This window comes from Portunus trituberculatus, chromosome 33, assembly GCF_017591435.1.
Source record: "Portunus trituberculatus isolate SZX2019 chromosome 33, ASM1759143v1, whole genome shotgun sequence".
In the NCBI taxonomy this organism is placed as follows: Eukaryota; Metazoa; Arthropoda; class Malacostraca; order Decapoda; family Portunidae; genus Portunus; species Portunus trituberculatus.
This window is the reverse complement of record NC_059287.1, coordinates 4,727,407-4,741,052: the sequence shown is the minus strand read 5'-3', so window position 1 is coordinate 4,741,052 and position 13,646 is coordinate 4,727,407. Positions and strand designations below refer to the sequence as shown.

General features: G+C 40.9%; 2 protein-coding genes across 4 annotated transcripts in view; both read right to left on the bottom strand.

Annotated features, from left to right (window-relative positions):
- The window catches only part of LOC123512328, a 16,094-nt gene extending 14,017 nt beyond the window's left edge, over positions 1-2,077 (bottom strand). Inside the window, exon 1 of one of the 3 annotated variants that reach the window (XM_045268663.1) lies at positions 1,794-2,077. The gene's annotated coding sequence lies outside the window, so the exon portion shown is untranslated. Of the gene's footprint in view, positions 1-1,469; positions 1,621-1,793 lie in introns of those variants that run through there. The other 2 variants (XM_045268665.1, XM_045268664.1) reach the window with 2 other exon arrangements.
- Positions 2,078-6,557: 4,480 nt separating this feature from the next.
- On the bottom strand, positions 6,558-13,051 carry LOC123512353 (integumentary mucin C.1-like). Its single transcript, XM_045268708.1, has 6 exons — positions 12,941-13,051; positions 12,641-12,746; positions 10,211-10,338; positions 9,077-9,158; positions 8,777-8,836; positions 6,558-7,702 (listed from the first exon to the last, which is right to left on the bottom strand). The coding sequence occupies exons 2-6, from the start codon at positions 12,737-12,739 to the stop codon at positions 7,229-7,231; spliced, it is 843 nt and encodes a 280-aa protein (XP_045124643.1). The 5' UTR covers positions 12,740-12,746; positions 12,941-13,051; the 3' UTR covers positions 6,558-7,228.
- Between the last annotated feature and the right edge of the window lie 595 nt (positions 13,052-13,646).

The window sequence follows — 13,646 nt, the reverse complement described above, 5'->3', positions numbered from 1 at the left end:
TTAGTTATTTCACTAAAGTTCCTTCGCGGTTCTCTTGTCCCAGTACAGACACTCCTGCTATTGTTTCCTCCCTCCAGGGCGGAAGTATTGACTGGAGCATCGAATATTTTCTCTCTCTCTCTCTCTCTCTCTCTCTCTCTCTCTCTCTCTCTCTCTCTCTCTCTCTCTCTCTCTCTCTCTCTCTCTCTCTCTCTCTTTAATCAATATATGTCCTTTCCGTCCAACCTTCGGATTATGGACCTGACAGAACATTACCATAATAATTCTACTTCATAAGGCAGCTTTTGTCTTTTCCATATGTAACGTCATGCCCGCTTTGTCTATCCTGTCCAGCCTTCAGATGATTTATTCAGTGTTAGCTACAGCAGCCTTAGTGACTTGGTTTACTGTTTGTGTGTTGGCTCAGTGATGGAAGCTAGTGTTATTTAGTTCTCTCTCTCTCTCTCTCTCTCTCTCTCTCTCTCTCTCTCTCTCTCTCTCTCTCTCTCTTTCTCTTTCTCTTTCTGTTTCTTTTTTCTCTTTCTTTTCTTTCTCTCTTTCTCTCTCTCTCTCTCTCTCTCTCTCTCTCTCTCTCTCTCTCTCTCTCTCTCTCTCTCTCTCTCTCTCTCTCTCTCTCTCTCTCTCTCTCTCTCTCTCTCTCTCTCTCTCTCTCTCTCTCTCTCTCTCTCTCTCTCTCTCTCTCTCTCTCTCTCTCTCTCTCTCTCTCTCTCTCTCTCTCTCTCTCTCTCTCTCTCTCTCTCTCTCTCTCTCTCTCTCTCTCTCTCTCTCTCTCTCTCTCTCTCTCTCTCTCGCTCAAAAATCTTTTCTTTTTTTTCACCATATAGGAAACCCATGATCATTATTTCCTCCTCTCTTTTTTGGGAACGTTATGTCACGCCAGCTTATTCTCGTAACCTCTATAAAACTCACGTCACGTTCTGGTTACTCTCCAGTACTATCATGCTTTTCGGTTCACCTCACTCCAAGCGCATCACATTTCTTCCTTTTTTTCTAGGTTTCTTTTCATTGATATCATACACCTTGAAACATTCTCGCATCACTGTTACCAACCACTGAGTCCTAACAACATAATGCAGTATGATTTGTGTATTTCCATGAGGTATGAAGGTGATCTTTCTCTTAAGCACCCTGTTATACCGCTCCGTTTCTTGAGCATTTTCTCACACTCCCATAACGCACTATTGATAAGAGAACCACACATACTCCACCCTCGCTTCACCCTCGTTAAGTTTTCCCCATTAGAATTACATTTATTGTTGTTGAATCTCGCATCCAAACTCATAACGCACGCTACTGAAACACTATTACTATTAAGAGAGCCACACTTATTTCCCTCACTCCAATCTTATTCAAATCTCGCTAAATTCTTCCCGTAAAACATTAAACTATTGCTGCTGTTGAATCTGCAGCTAAAATCTCGCGCCACGGAATTTACTGAAGCACTTTTGTTACTACACTGAGAAACGCACTTATTTATACTCTTGCCAATTATTCCACCCTGGTTCAGATCTTGTTAAGTTCTCCCCGTTAGGATCAGATTAAATTTCTGTTATTGTTGAATCTCGCAGTTAATGCCTCACAACACACGCTGGTGTATACTGAAGCACTCTTGTTACTGCTGAGAGGAACGCACTTACTTACTCCTACCACTTACTCCAGTCTGGTTCAATGCGGTTAAGCTAGGAATCACAAACTCCTCCTGTCGTTGAAAATCACACCAAAGATCCCTTGCATCTCGTAACTCACACTGTACTGCACCACATCCTCACAGTCACGCTACACTTCCCATTTACCTTATTTCCAAAATGCACTGCGGAATCACTTCACCGGAGCGTAAATCCTTAGAGACAGCAATGCAGTACACTCAACCTGTCTGTCTCCACGCGCCGGTGTTCAGTAGAGATATCCTCGCTCCGCACTGGGAGTCTATTCACCTGGGAGCGTGTCTGGCGTGGGCAGTTGCCGCCACCTGACTGCCTGGTTGCCTGACCCTATGTAGCGGACCCTGGACTGCCTGCACAAAGGGAGAAAGTCACCATAGCCTTGCAGTGTGCTGACTGTCGTGTTTGACGTGCCAGGGTAACCTCTCCTGCCGTCCTCCCATTACTGGATGATACTCGTTTATTAGACTCGTTTATTAGGCCAGTGTCCGTTTACCTGAATGCTTAGCTCTCACAGGGATCGTTTTCCCAAGGCCACACCGGTGATTTGTCGGGTTCTCGTACGTATTTTTACCCACTGATGATACAGAACCATTATTGAATTACAATGGGGAGGCCTACCTTGAACCCTAATGACTTCTTTACAATTTGTGATAAAGCACCAAAAACTTTAACAAAAATGTCTCCGAGTTGCTTAAAGGGTGGATGATGCAGATTCATGAAGACTTCCTTGAAAAATAATATTCTAAAGCATTCTGCCCCCCCCAAAAAAAAAAAAAAAACAAACAACCGAGAGAAAGAACGACAAAATCTGCCCGAATGTGGTTTCTATGCTTCATTATTTCCTCTGCCTTCCCTTTCACTAACTTCAGATTTTCCCTGGTGCTCGTTTTCTTTTCCAGGTATTGCTGCTTGCTCTACTTGCTCGCCTTCACCCTCGACCTACTCTTCTGTTGCCACCGTGTCATTGCATGGTGGTCGTGTGTTGTATACGGGATGATGACTGTATTGAGAGTCTTCCTGTAATTCACTGTTTGATCTGCTGCAGTCTCTGACGAGACAGCCAGACGTTACCCTACGGAACGAGCTCAGAGCTCATTATTTCCGATCTTGGGATAGGTCTGAGACCTGTGTGTGTGTGTGTGTGTGTGTGTGTGTGTGTGTTGGAAGAGGGGTAACGAGAGGTCAGTTTCTATATGGAGAGACAGAGGGAGGGAAGGAGGGAGGAGGGAGGAGGATAAAGGAGAGAAGGTTGAAAGAAAACGAAATTGACTTCCTCCGTTTAAACAATTTTATGTGTCCCATTTTCCTTTCATCCCACACGAGACTGGCTACCCACGCTGCCTCTCTCTCTCTCTCTCTCTCTCTCTCTCTCTCTCTCTCTCTCTCTCTCTCTCTCTCTTTAAACATACACAGTTATCAGTTTATAATTAAGATCTAGTGTCCTTTAAAACTGACCTCAAGATGGTATTTGACATTTACGCAAGTTAGCCCTAAGAGTACTTTCCTTGGAGTACTTTTCCTTTCGTTGGCCTTTATAGCCCACACACACACACACACACACACCGCGTAGTGTAGTGGTTAGCACGTTCGACTCACAATCGAGAGGGCCGGGTTCGAGTCCCGGTAAGCGGCGAGGCAAATGGCCAAGCCTTTTACTCGTAATGTGTGGCCCCTGTCCACCTAGCAGTAAATAAGTACGGGATGTAACTCGAGGGGTTGTGGCCTCGCTTTCCCGGTGTGTGGAGTGTGATGTGGTCTCAGTCCTACCCGAAGATCGGTATATGAGCTCTGAGCTCGCTCCGTAATGGGAAAGGCTGGCTGGGTGACCAGCAGACGACCGTGGTGAATTAGATACACATTCTCTCTCTCTCTCTCTCTCTCTCTCTCTCTCTCGGTGCCTGTGTTTTATTTACGAATATGCTGTTTTTAGTTCTTCTGTTGTGCTCCTTTGTGTCTGTCTTTGTTTGGTCTTTTTTGTTTTCTTCTGTGTTTTCTCTATCTGTTTGTTTCCTTTGTGTTCATTTACGTTCTCTGTTTGTTTGCTCTTCCTTTGCATTCATGTATTCTGTTTGCTCATATTTGGTCTTTCTTTGTGTTCACTTATGTTTTGTTTCTCTTTACTCTTCTTTTGTGTTCATTTACGTTCTCTGCTTTTGTTTGGTTTTCCATTACGTTCATCTGTTCTGTTTGCTTCTGTTTGACCTTCCTTTGTGCTCATCTATTCTGTTTGCTTCTGTTTGACCTTCCTTTGTGTTCATCTATTGTGTTTACTTCTGTTTGACCTTCCTTTGTGTTCATCTATTCAGTGTTTGCATCTGTTTGACCTTCCTTTGTGTTCATCTATTCTGTGTTTGCATCTGTTTGGTCTTTCTTTGTATTCATTTACGTTCTCTATACTTTTGTTTGGTCTTTCATTATGTTCATTTGTTCTGTTTGCTTCTGTTTGGTCGTCCTTTATATTCATCTATTCTGTTTGCCTCTTTTTGGTCTTTCTTTATGTTCATCTGTTGTGTGTTTGCCTCTGTTTGGTCTTCATTTCCATTCATCTGTTCTGTGTGTTTGTCTGTTTGGTCTTCCTTTGTATTCATCTGTTCTGTGTTTGCTTCTGTTTGGTCATCTTTTGTGTTCCTCAGTGTTCGCTCTGTCATGGCGAGCAGCAGCAAGTTCAAATAGTTCGCCTCAAGGTCAGCAGGAGCCACCTTAATTTCTGGTCGCTGCCTCTTTCTTTCTTCCCAGCGATGAAATATCCGTCTTATTTCCTTCCTGATCCCTTTTTTTCACCCTACTTCCGCTGCCACATTGAAAGGTCACTCTGATTCTCACTCGGGTTTTCTATTCTGGCGGCATATGACCCTGATGTTGTGATCGGATCAGCTTATCAGTCAGGCACCCGTTCTTGTTTTCAACCTTTATTTATTCATTCACTTATTATTTACCTATTTATTCATTTATTCGTTTTTTTCAGTAGCAAGTGATGTATTGTAGATATGATGGGTTCCTTGTGAAATTCTTGCCTTGTTTTCTAATTATGCTCATAAAAATGCTTATTATAGCCTTTTGTTTTCTCTCTTTCTCTCTAGGTATTTATTCAGTCCAGTAATTTGTTCTCTCGGTGGGATTGCAGTAAAAGTATTTGTTTAATATATACGACAGATGTAAATGGTTCTAATTATGGGTCTAGATAACTTCATATATATGTCGTGTGTGTGTGTGTGTGTGTGTGTGTGTGTGTGTGTGTGTGTGTGTGTGTGTGTGTGTGTGTGTGTGTGTGTGTCATCATCATCATCTTCATCTTCATCATCATCTTTTTCTTCTTCTTGTTTTTGTTGTTCTTGTTCTTGTTGTTCTTCTTGTTCTTGTTCTTCTATCTTCCATCTTCTTGTTCCCTCTACTTCTTTCTTCTTCCATCTTCTTTATATTCCTTCTTCCACCTTCTATCTTCCATCTTTTTCGTTCACCTTCCATCTTCTTCCATTTTTCATCTTCATTTTCTTCTTGCTTCTCCCATCTTCTTTTTCTTCCGTCTTCCATCGTCTCTTTATTCCATCTTGTTTTTGTTCTTCTTCTTGTTGTATTTCTTCCTTCTTCCATCTTTTTTCTTCCTTCTTCCATCTTCTTTTTTTTCTTCTTCTTCTTCTTCTTTTCTTTTCTTTCTTTTTTTCTTTTTTTTTTTTTTTTTCTTTTTTTTTTTCTTCTTCTTCTTCTGGTCCTTGTTCTTGTTGTTCTTGTTCTCTTCTTTCTAATAATGTTTCTGCCTTGGCCTAGGTGTTCAATTCTTGCTTAACGGGTACCTGTACAATGGCACGGGTTCGACTTTTACAATGAGGGATATTCACATCCTCATCTATCTTGTGTATTGCGTTTATTCTACTGATAGCAAATGTTTCTTCCCATTGGCCCCTTCGTTAAGTGCTTGTTTAATGATACATTGTCATGGATTGGATTCCTGCTCATTATCTTTTTTATATGCCCTCTGTTAGTACTCACCGTTCCTCTGTATAGATTCTTAAGTAATAATAACTCTTTGATTCATGAACATAGTCACTCTATTAGTACATAAGTCCATCATTGCTTTGAGATGAATTCTGTAGGTAGATAGACATAGATAGATAGATAGATAGATCGATAGATAAACAGACAGACAGACAGACAGACAGATAAAGAGACAGACAGACAGATAGATAAACAAAGACAGGCTGGCAGATAAACGGACAGACAGACATGTAGATAGACAGATAGGTAAACAGGCAGACAGACAGATAGGTAAACAGGCAGACAGACAGATAGATAAACAGGCAGACAAACAGATAGATAAACAGGCAGACAAACAGATAGATAAACAGGCAGACAGATTAATAGATAAACAGACAGATGAATAGATAGACAGACAGAAAGATAAATAGAGATAAATAAACACAGACAGATGGATAAACAGAGATAGATAAATAAACAGACAGACAGATAGATAGATCAGCAGGCAGATAGATAGATAAACAGCAGACAGACAGATAGATCAATAAACGGACAGTCATAGATAGATAAACATATATATATATATATATATATATATATATATATATATATATATATATATATATATATATATATATATATATATATATATATATATATATATATATATATATATATATATATATATATATATATATATATATATATATATATATATATATATATATATATACAGACAGGCATAGATGAATAGACAGATAGATACAGACATATATAAGGTTACCACTTCACGATAGATGGATCAGTGCCCAGCCAAAAGCAGTGAAGTAACACAATATGCATTTTAACTTTAAATACTTGACTCACCCGACCTTCACACTCAAGGAACAAACGATGGAGGAAAAAATAAAATAGAATAAATCTGAATAGGAGCGCAGAGCGCCTTGTTGTAAACATAGACACATAAACACACTCTCAGACACAGATAAGCTGAGTCAGGCTGAGTCAAGTTGCTGAATTCGTAAGGAGTTGTGTGGGATTTTAGTTAGCAGAGTGTGGGATTATCTTTTGGTGTTAAGTCTTCTGTTACGTACTCACTATTGTCGCCTCCACACACACACACACACACACACACACACACACACACACACACACACACACACACACACACACACACACACACACACACACACACACACACTTTCAGGTCTTCAGGTTGTTGTTAGTTGTTGATACTTTATCTACATGTATATTAAGTAAAAAGGAGCTGGTGTACTTGCTTTCTCTCTCTCTCTCGTTCTCTCTCGTTCTCTCTCTCTCTCTCTCTCTCTCTCTCTCTCTCTCTCTCTCTCTCTCTCTCTCTCTCCTTTTTTTTTTTTTTTAGTGTATATTGATGATCAAAACCCGTTACCGGCTGGAAGTCAGTTTGTTGTTGTTGTTGTTGTTGTTGTTGTTGTTAATATTAAAATACTGCAGAAGCATGTCTGTTTGTTGTAGTAGTAGTAGTAGTGGTAGCAGTAGTAGTAATAGTAGTAGTAGTAGTTGTTGTTCTTGTTATTATTATTGTTATTGAATCATCGCAATTTTACAGCTTAACTAGAAGCTGTGGTAGTAGTACTTGAAGTTGTAGTGGCTGGGGTGGTGGTAGTTGTAGTAGTAGTTGTAGTAGGGGAAGTGGTGGTGGTGCTGGTGGTGGAAGAGGAAGAGGAAGAGGGGGCTGGAGTGGTGGTGGTAGTCGTGGAGGCGGCGGTGGTTGTAGACGGAGTGGGGGTCGTGGTGGTGGTTGGAGTAGTAGTAGTAGTAGTAGTAGTAGTTGGGGTCGTGGTTGTGGTGGAGGTGGTGGTGGTAGTGGTGGTGGTAGGTGTCGTGGTAGTCGTTGGAGTCGTCGTGGTCGTGGTGGTGGAGGACGTAGTGGTCGTTTCCTCCTCACATCTCTCCCTGCTTGGTCTTGGTCTCCTCTCCCTGCTTCGTGGGCCAGGTCTCCTCTCCCTGCTTGGTCTCCTGCCTCTTTCTCTGCTCTTGGATCCTCTTCGTCTGCATCTCCTCTCCTTGCTCTTAGGCCGCCGCTGAAAGAAACAGAAAACTTTGTCATTTCCATTTTCCTTCTCCATTTGATCTGAGAAGTGTAAAGTTTTGAACGTATGGTTTTATTTCTACTTTTCTATGTTGCAACTGGAAGGAAGATGAATAAGTTGTAATTTCCATTTTCTCTCTATGTTGGGTCTACTACTGCAATGTGAAGCGTGTAGTGCCTCGAAGATTTTGCCTTATATCCACCACTTCGAGTCTCCCACCCAGACATAGAGACATGCCATTATTCTTGCATCTTTTCATCTGGTTATGGCAACTCGGGAACATCGTTATTCATTACTTGATGATGATACCTTTGTGATCCCTCCTTCACAGACACACTCAGGGCAACGGTTTCCTAGCGGGTGGGCTTTAAGATAGGAGGTACCCTAAAAAGTATCCCCTTTAGCCCATAAATTCCTGTGAAAAGCCCACATGGTATAAATAAAAAAATTAAAAAATTAAAAAAGGCGAGATAAATGTTTGACCACGAGAGACCTCAGCAAGGGACAGGAAGGAACCTTAAGCTGAGAGGAGAGGATGGCAGCTCTTTAGACACCGAAATAAAGACGAAGGTAGCGTAAGAAGTGGTGAAGTTTTTGTATTCCGTCACTACATTAGAGGGATGTCTGTGGAGGAAGGAAGAATGGCCGGGAAACATGACAGGGCTGAATGGAGAGGAGCGAGGCAAAGGAGAAACCATGAAGGAAACGATGGACTAGGTGAAGAAAGTGCTAAGTGCAGTTGTTGTGTATGGAAGAAAGGAGAGTGATTGTGAGGGAATGCAAATGTGACGCAGTCTTAGACAACTCTACGGGATGCTCTCTCTCTCTCTCTCTCTCTCTCTCTCTCTCTCTCTCTCTCTCTCTCTCTCTCTCTCTCTCTCTCTCTCTCTCTCTCAGCCTAGATGCTGGAAAAGGTGATGGATTGTTACAGCGCAGGAAAGGATACGCCAGGAATGTTGAAAGGCGTCGATATGGAATGATTATGTTGTGGAGTCTCTCTCTCTCTCTCTCTCTCTCTCTCTCTCTCTCTCTCTCTCTCTCTCTCTCTCTCTCTCTCTCTCTCACCTCTCTGCTTTGTCCTCTTCCCCGTTTGGCTTCACGAGGAAGACGCTTCAAGAGTGAGTCCTGAAATGATTTTTACCATTGATATTATTGTTATTCTTCTTATTATTATTATCATTATTATTATTATTATCATTATTATCATTTTTATTATCAGTTATCATTATTATTATTATCATTATTATTAGCAGTAGTAGTAGCAGCAGCAGCAGTAGTAGTAGTAGTAGTAGTAGAGAGAGAGAGAGAGAGAGAGAGAGAGAGAGAGAGAGAGAGAGAGAGAGAGAGAGAGAGAGAGAGACTCACCTCGCTTGCAAGACTAGTCAAGATATCAGTTATTTGTCCAGTGCTGCCATCTGGAGGGTTGTTTTGCAGCTCATAAAGAACCCTGGGAAAAAGAAATTACATTATTATTTTTTCTCTTCTTCAACTTCTCCTCCTCCTCCTCCTCCTCCTCCTCCTCCTCCTCCTCCTCCTCCTTTTCCTCCATCTCCTCCTGCTTCTCTTTCTACTTCTTCTCTTCCTCTCCTTCTTTTCTGCTTCTTTCTCATCGTGTTCAGTAGTTTCTCTATTTTTTTTACATTTTTTTACATGACTGACTATTTCTTATTTTCTGCATCCTGGTTTGATAACATTCTCTTCCTTCCTCTCCTCTTGTCTTATATTGTACACGTGACAGCTGTGTTCTCTCGGATTCTGCCTTATAATCTCCTCCTCCTCCTCCTCCTCCTCCTCCTCCTCTTTCTCCTTTTCCTCCTCCCACCAAATTATCTTCGTTATATCTTATTTAGGATTTCCCGCCTCCTACATATCGTGGTTTTGTCCTCAATATCTTCTGTATTTATCACTTTCTCTCTCTCTCTCTCTCTCTCTCTCTCTCTCTCTCTCTCTCTCTCTCTCTCTCTCCTGAAATCACGTGACTTACATTATCCTGTCTCCTCCCACCACTATTGGGTTTTTTGTTATATTTTTTCTTGTTTCTTACATTTCTTCTTTCTGCTCCATTTTCCTCATACTCCCTTTCATCCGTTCTTTATCCGTTTCTTATTATTCTCTTTCTTTCCTACGTATCAATATTCTTATTCCTTCTTCTCCTTCTCCTTTCGTTTGTCCCTTCTCTCTTGTTCTCTCTCCTTATACCTTTCTACGCTCTGATCATTGTTTACTATCGTCTCTTGTATCGTTTCATTTTCTGCTCCTTACTTTTCTTCTCTTTCTTTTATCTCCACCTTCTCCTCTTCTTCCTCTAGCTTCGTCTTTCTTTCATTTATCCTCCACGTGCTTTTTTTTTAATCTCTTCTTTCTCTCCTGTCCTATCCGACCACCCTTCCTCTCAAGTTTGCTCTTTCTCTCTCCGTGTTTCTCTCCCTCTTAATCTTCTCAAAGGTCTGCTGGTGTTTGGCTAGCCCTCGTAATGCTAAGTGATCCTCGGCCTTATACCTGGAGAGCTGGTCGTCCTCCTCCCCAGACTCTTCTATCACTTCATTGTAGTCGTTGGGTCGCCTGAGGACCGAGTCGAGGCGGAACAGTGTCTCTCTCAAGGGGATAATGTTGGTCTTCACTAGTTCCTGAAAGAAGGGGATGAAATTGAGATGCATTCGTAAACAACACCGACAAGCTAGATTGGCTATAGTTGGTTGATTCATTGGTAATCTAACAGTAGGTTAGGTTAAGTAGGTAGGTAGGTAGGTAGATAGATTGATGAATAGAACGACAGGCAAGTAGATTGAAAAGCAGACAGTTAGATAGATACACAACTGTATATATAGATAGAAAGAGATATAGTTAACTGTGTCTGAAAGGTGTCACAAACTCATTGTAAACCAGTGTTACTATATTATTGTGTTCCTTTACATCAGCCACTTGTCTTCCTTAGAGAAAAACGTAATATCCATATCCTAACTAATGTATTCCCACTGCAGAGAATAAGATATGGTCATTCATAGCTTAGAAAAGTGTGAAAACTGAGTCATACTGTTTTACTGTGATATGAAGCAATCAGCAGTATACGGCAATGCGTCTACAAGAAGGAAGGGAATGAAAAGGGCTAGCTTTTGGTGTTTGTACCCAGTTTTAAAGATTGGAAGTGGCTGTAGGACAGACAAGTAAAGATGTCACCGAGTAAAGATGTTCCACTTAGCAGTCAAAAGAATTAAGTATGTCTCACTGTTATTGTTTCTTTTTCTATGTTTTTCATGTAATCGAGATGTGGGCAAGGTCTACAAAAAAGTAGAAAAGTGTCCATTGAGGTGGTAATCCTTAATGAATGGAGGTATAAGGGAAAACACAGAGGTAGACAGGAGGTTGAAGAGTTTACCAGTGTCAGAAAGGGTGATCTGGCTACGCTCACTAGCTGCTGTTGATTTCGAAAAACAGTATTACCATCACAAACAACTAAGGGAACATTATGAAGGGATCCCAACTTTCCTTTGTGCTATACGGTTTCTGTGATAAGACAAGGCGTAGTTTTTTGCTTGATTTGATTCCTTTTGATTGGGACTTTCACACTGATAGATTCTTTAGTTGTATTTATGAATGCAAGTTTTGCTTTTCATTTTCAGTTGTGAATTTTCTGTTTGTAGCTGAGTGGATTCCGAGTTTGATCTAATGATGGATGGTTAAGTAGTGTTCGTGAATCCAGGTTTCGTCTCTTATATGTAACTGTGGAAATTTTATACTTCTTTGTAGCTAAGAATGCGTATCAGATCATATTATAGTGAAGGTGGTAGACAAATCTCAGGTTGGCTTAGGAACTCTTGTCTTGTCTTTCGTTTGTACCACATGTCTTCCTTAGTCAAAACGTAATTGAAATAAAGTATTCCTAGCTCAACCTGAGAGTTGTCTACCACCTTCACTGCTCAACTGTCCATATAACTGTAACAGATCATATTATCTTGATTTTGAGATGAAATAATTTAAGTAAAAAGTAAATGTGAAAGTAAAAGTACAATGTAAACACGATCCATTATAAAGTATTCTCGTTTCTTATCTTTCCATGTTTTTTCTTCTCTTCCTCTCTCCTTTCTTCTCTTTGGTGTTAGCTCTCTGCATGATGCGGCAATTACAAACAAATCTTTCTCTTTCTCTTCTTGCGTGTTACATTCTCTCATTCTGTTTCATTATTTTCTAATGAAACAATTATGCTTCAGTGATAGTTTCTATATTATTGTTATTGTTTGTTTTATACTACTACTACTACTCCTGCTACTTCTACTGCTACTGCTACTGCTACTGCTACTGCTACTACTACTACTACTACTACTACTACTACTAGCTGTACTATCTATACTACTACTACTACTACTATTACTTCTAGCTGTACTATCTATACTACTACTCTACTACTACTACTATCTGTACTATCTACTACTACTACTACTACTACTACTACTACTACTACTACTTCGGTAATCCGATATAAATGACACATGGTCACAGAGACAGAAATAGAAAGATAGCAAACATGTGCACACACACACACACACACACACACTCGGTAGCTCAGTGGTTAGAGCGCTGGCTTCACAAGCCAGAGGACCGGGGTTCGATTCCCCGGCCGGGTGGAGATATTTGGGTGTGTCTCCTTTCACGTGTAGCCCCTGTTTACCTAGCAGTGAGTAGGTACGGGATGTAAATCGAGGAGTTGTGACCTTGTTGTCCCGGTGTGTGGTGTGTGCCTGGTCTCAGGCCTATCCGAAGATCGGAAACAATGAGCTCTGAGCTCGTTCCGTAGGGTAACGTCTGGCTGTCTCGTCAGAGACTGCAGCGGATTAAACAGTGAATTACACAAACACACACACACACACACGCACGCATATTAAAAAAAATATCACCGAAAAATAGATATACCTGATGTGTGTGTGTACTTACATTGGTAGTCCCGAAAACAGCCGGTAGGGGGACAGGAGCAGCAGTAGCAGCTCCCACCAGCGCTGCCGACAGCAGGAGCAACGCACGCTCTGCTCCCATGCTATTTCTGCTTAGTGGAGAAAGTTGTATCAGAGAGAGAGAGAGTATGATAGTATGATGGAGAAGTGAAGAATATGTGAGTGTGAGTGTGAGTGTGTGAATGTGTGAGTGTGTGAGAGTGTGTGTGTGTGTGTGTGTGTGTGTGTGTGTGTGTGTGTGTGTGTGTGAGAGAGAGAGAGAGAGAGAGATGGAATTTCTCACCTTCACTCCTGTAGGATAGGAATCTGGCAGCCAACTGAATCCTTCTTCGCTCCTTCTCTTCCTTCTCGTCTCTCCTTCAAGGTTACCCCAGTCATTTCCTCCTCCTCCTCCTCCTCCTCCTCTTCCTCCTCCTTATCATCATCATCCCATACTCCCCCATCTTCTCCAGGCTCTCTCCTCCTCCTTCCCTCTCCATTACTCCTTCCTTTCGTATTCTTCTCACCAGCCCCCTCTCTCTCTCTCTCTCTCTCTCTCTCTCTTCTATTTGATTTTCTTTCCTTTTCGTCTCTGTTTACTTGAACTTTTTTAATTTATTTTTCTATCCGTTTTTTTCTTATATATTCATTTACTTTTAGTATTTTTTTCATATTGGTATTGTTTTTCATGCGTGTTTTAGTGTCATTTGAGGCACAGTAAATTTCTCTCTATCTCTCTCCTTTTCTTTCTATTTGATATTTTTCTCTTCTTTCATTTCTGTTTCTTGGAACTTGCTTTATTTTACAAAATATTTTGACATGTTTTCTTATGTATTTACTTATTTTTAGTTATTTCTTTTCTGTCTTTGTGTCTGTCTGTCTTTCTTTCTTTCTTTACTTTTTTCATTGTACGAACTACTATTTTTTCATACATGTGTTACAGCGTCATCTTAGGTACAGTACATATACGAGTCAACGCATCCACATTAACGAAGGTCCACACGTTACCT

What these genes read in the sequence shown, in the direction of transcription:
- LOC123512353 (XM_045268708.1), bottom strand. Translation starts at nt 12,739, where the DNA reads ATGGGAGCAGAGCGTGCGTTGCTCCTGCTGTCGGCAGCGCTGGTGGGA. An exon ending in CTGTTTTCGGGACTACCAAT is followed by an intron (nt 10,339 to 12,640) that starts GTAAGTACACAC and finishes CCCTTCTTTCAG; the next exon opens with GAACTAGTGAAGACCAACAT. An exon ending in TGACTAGTCTTGCAAGCGAG is followed by an intron (nt 8,837 to 9,076) that starts GTGAGTCTCTCT and finishes AAATCATTTCAG; the next exon opens with GACTCACTCTTGAAGCGTCT.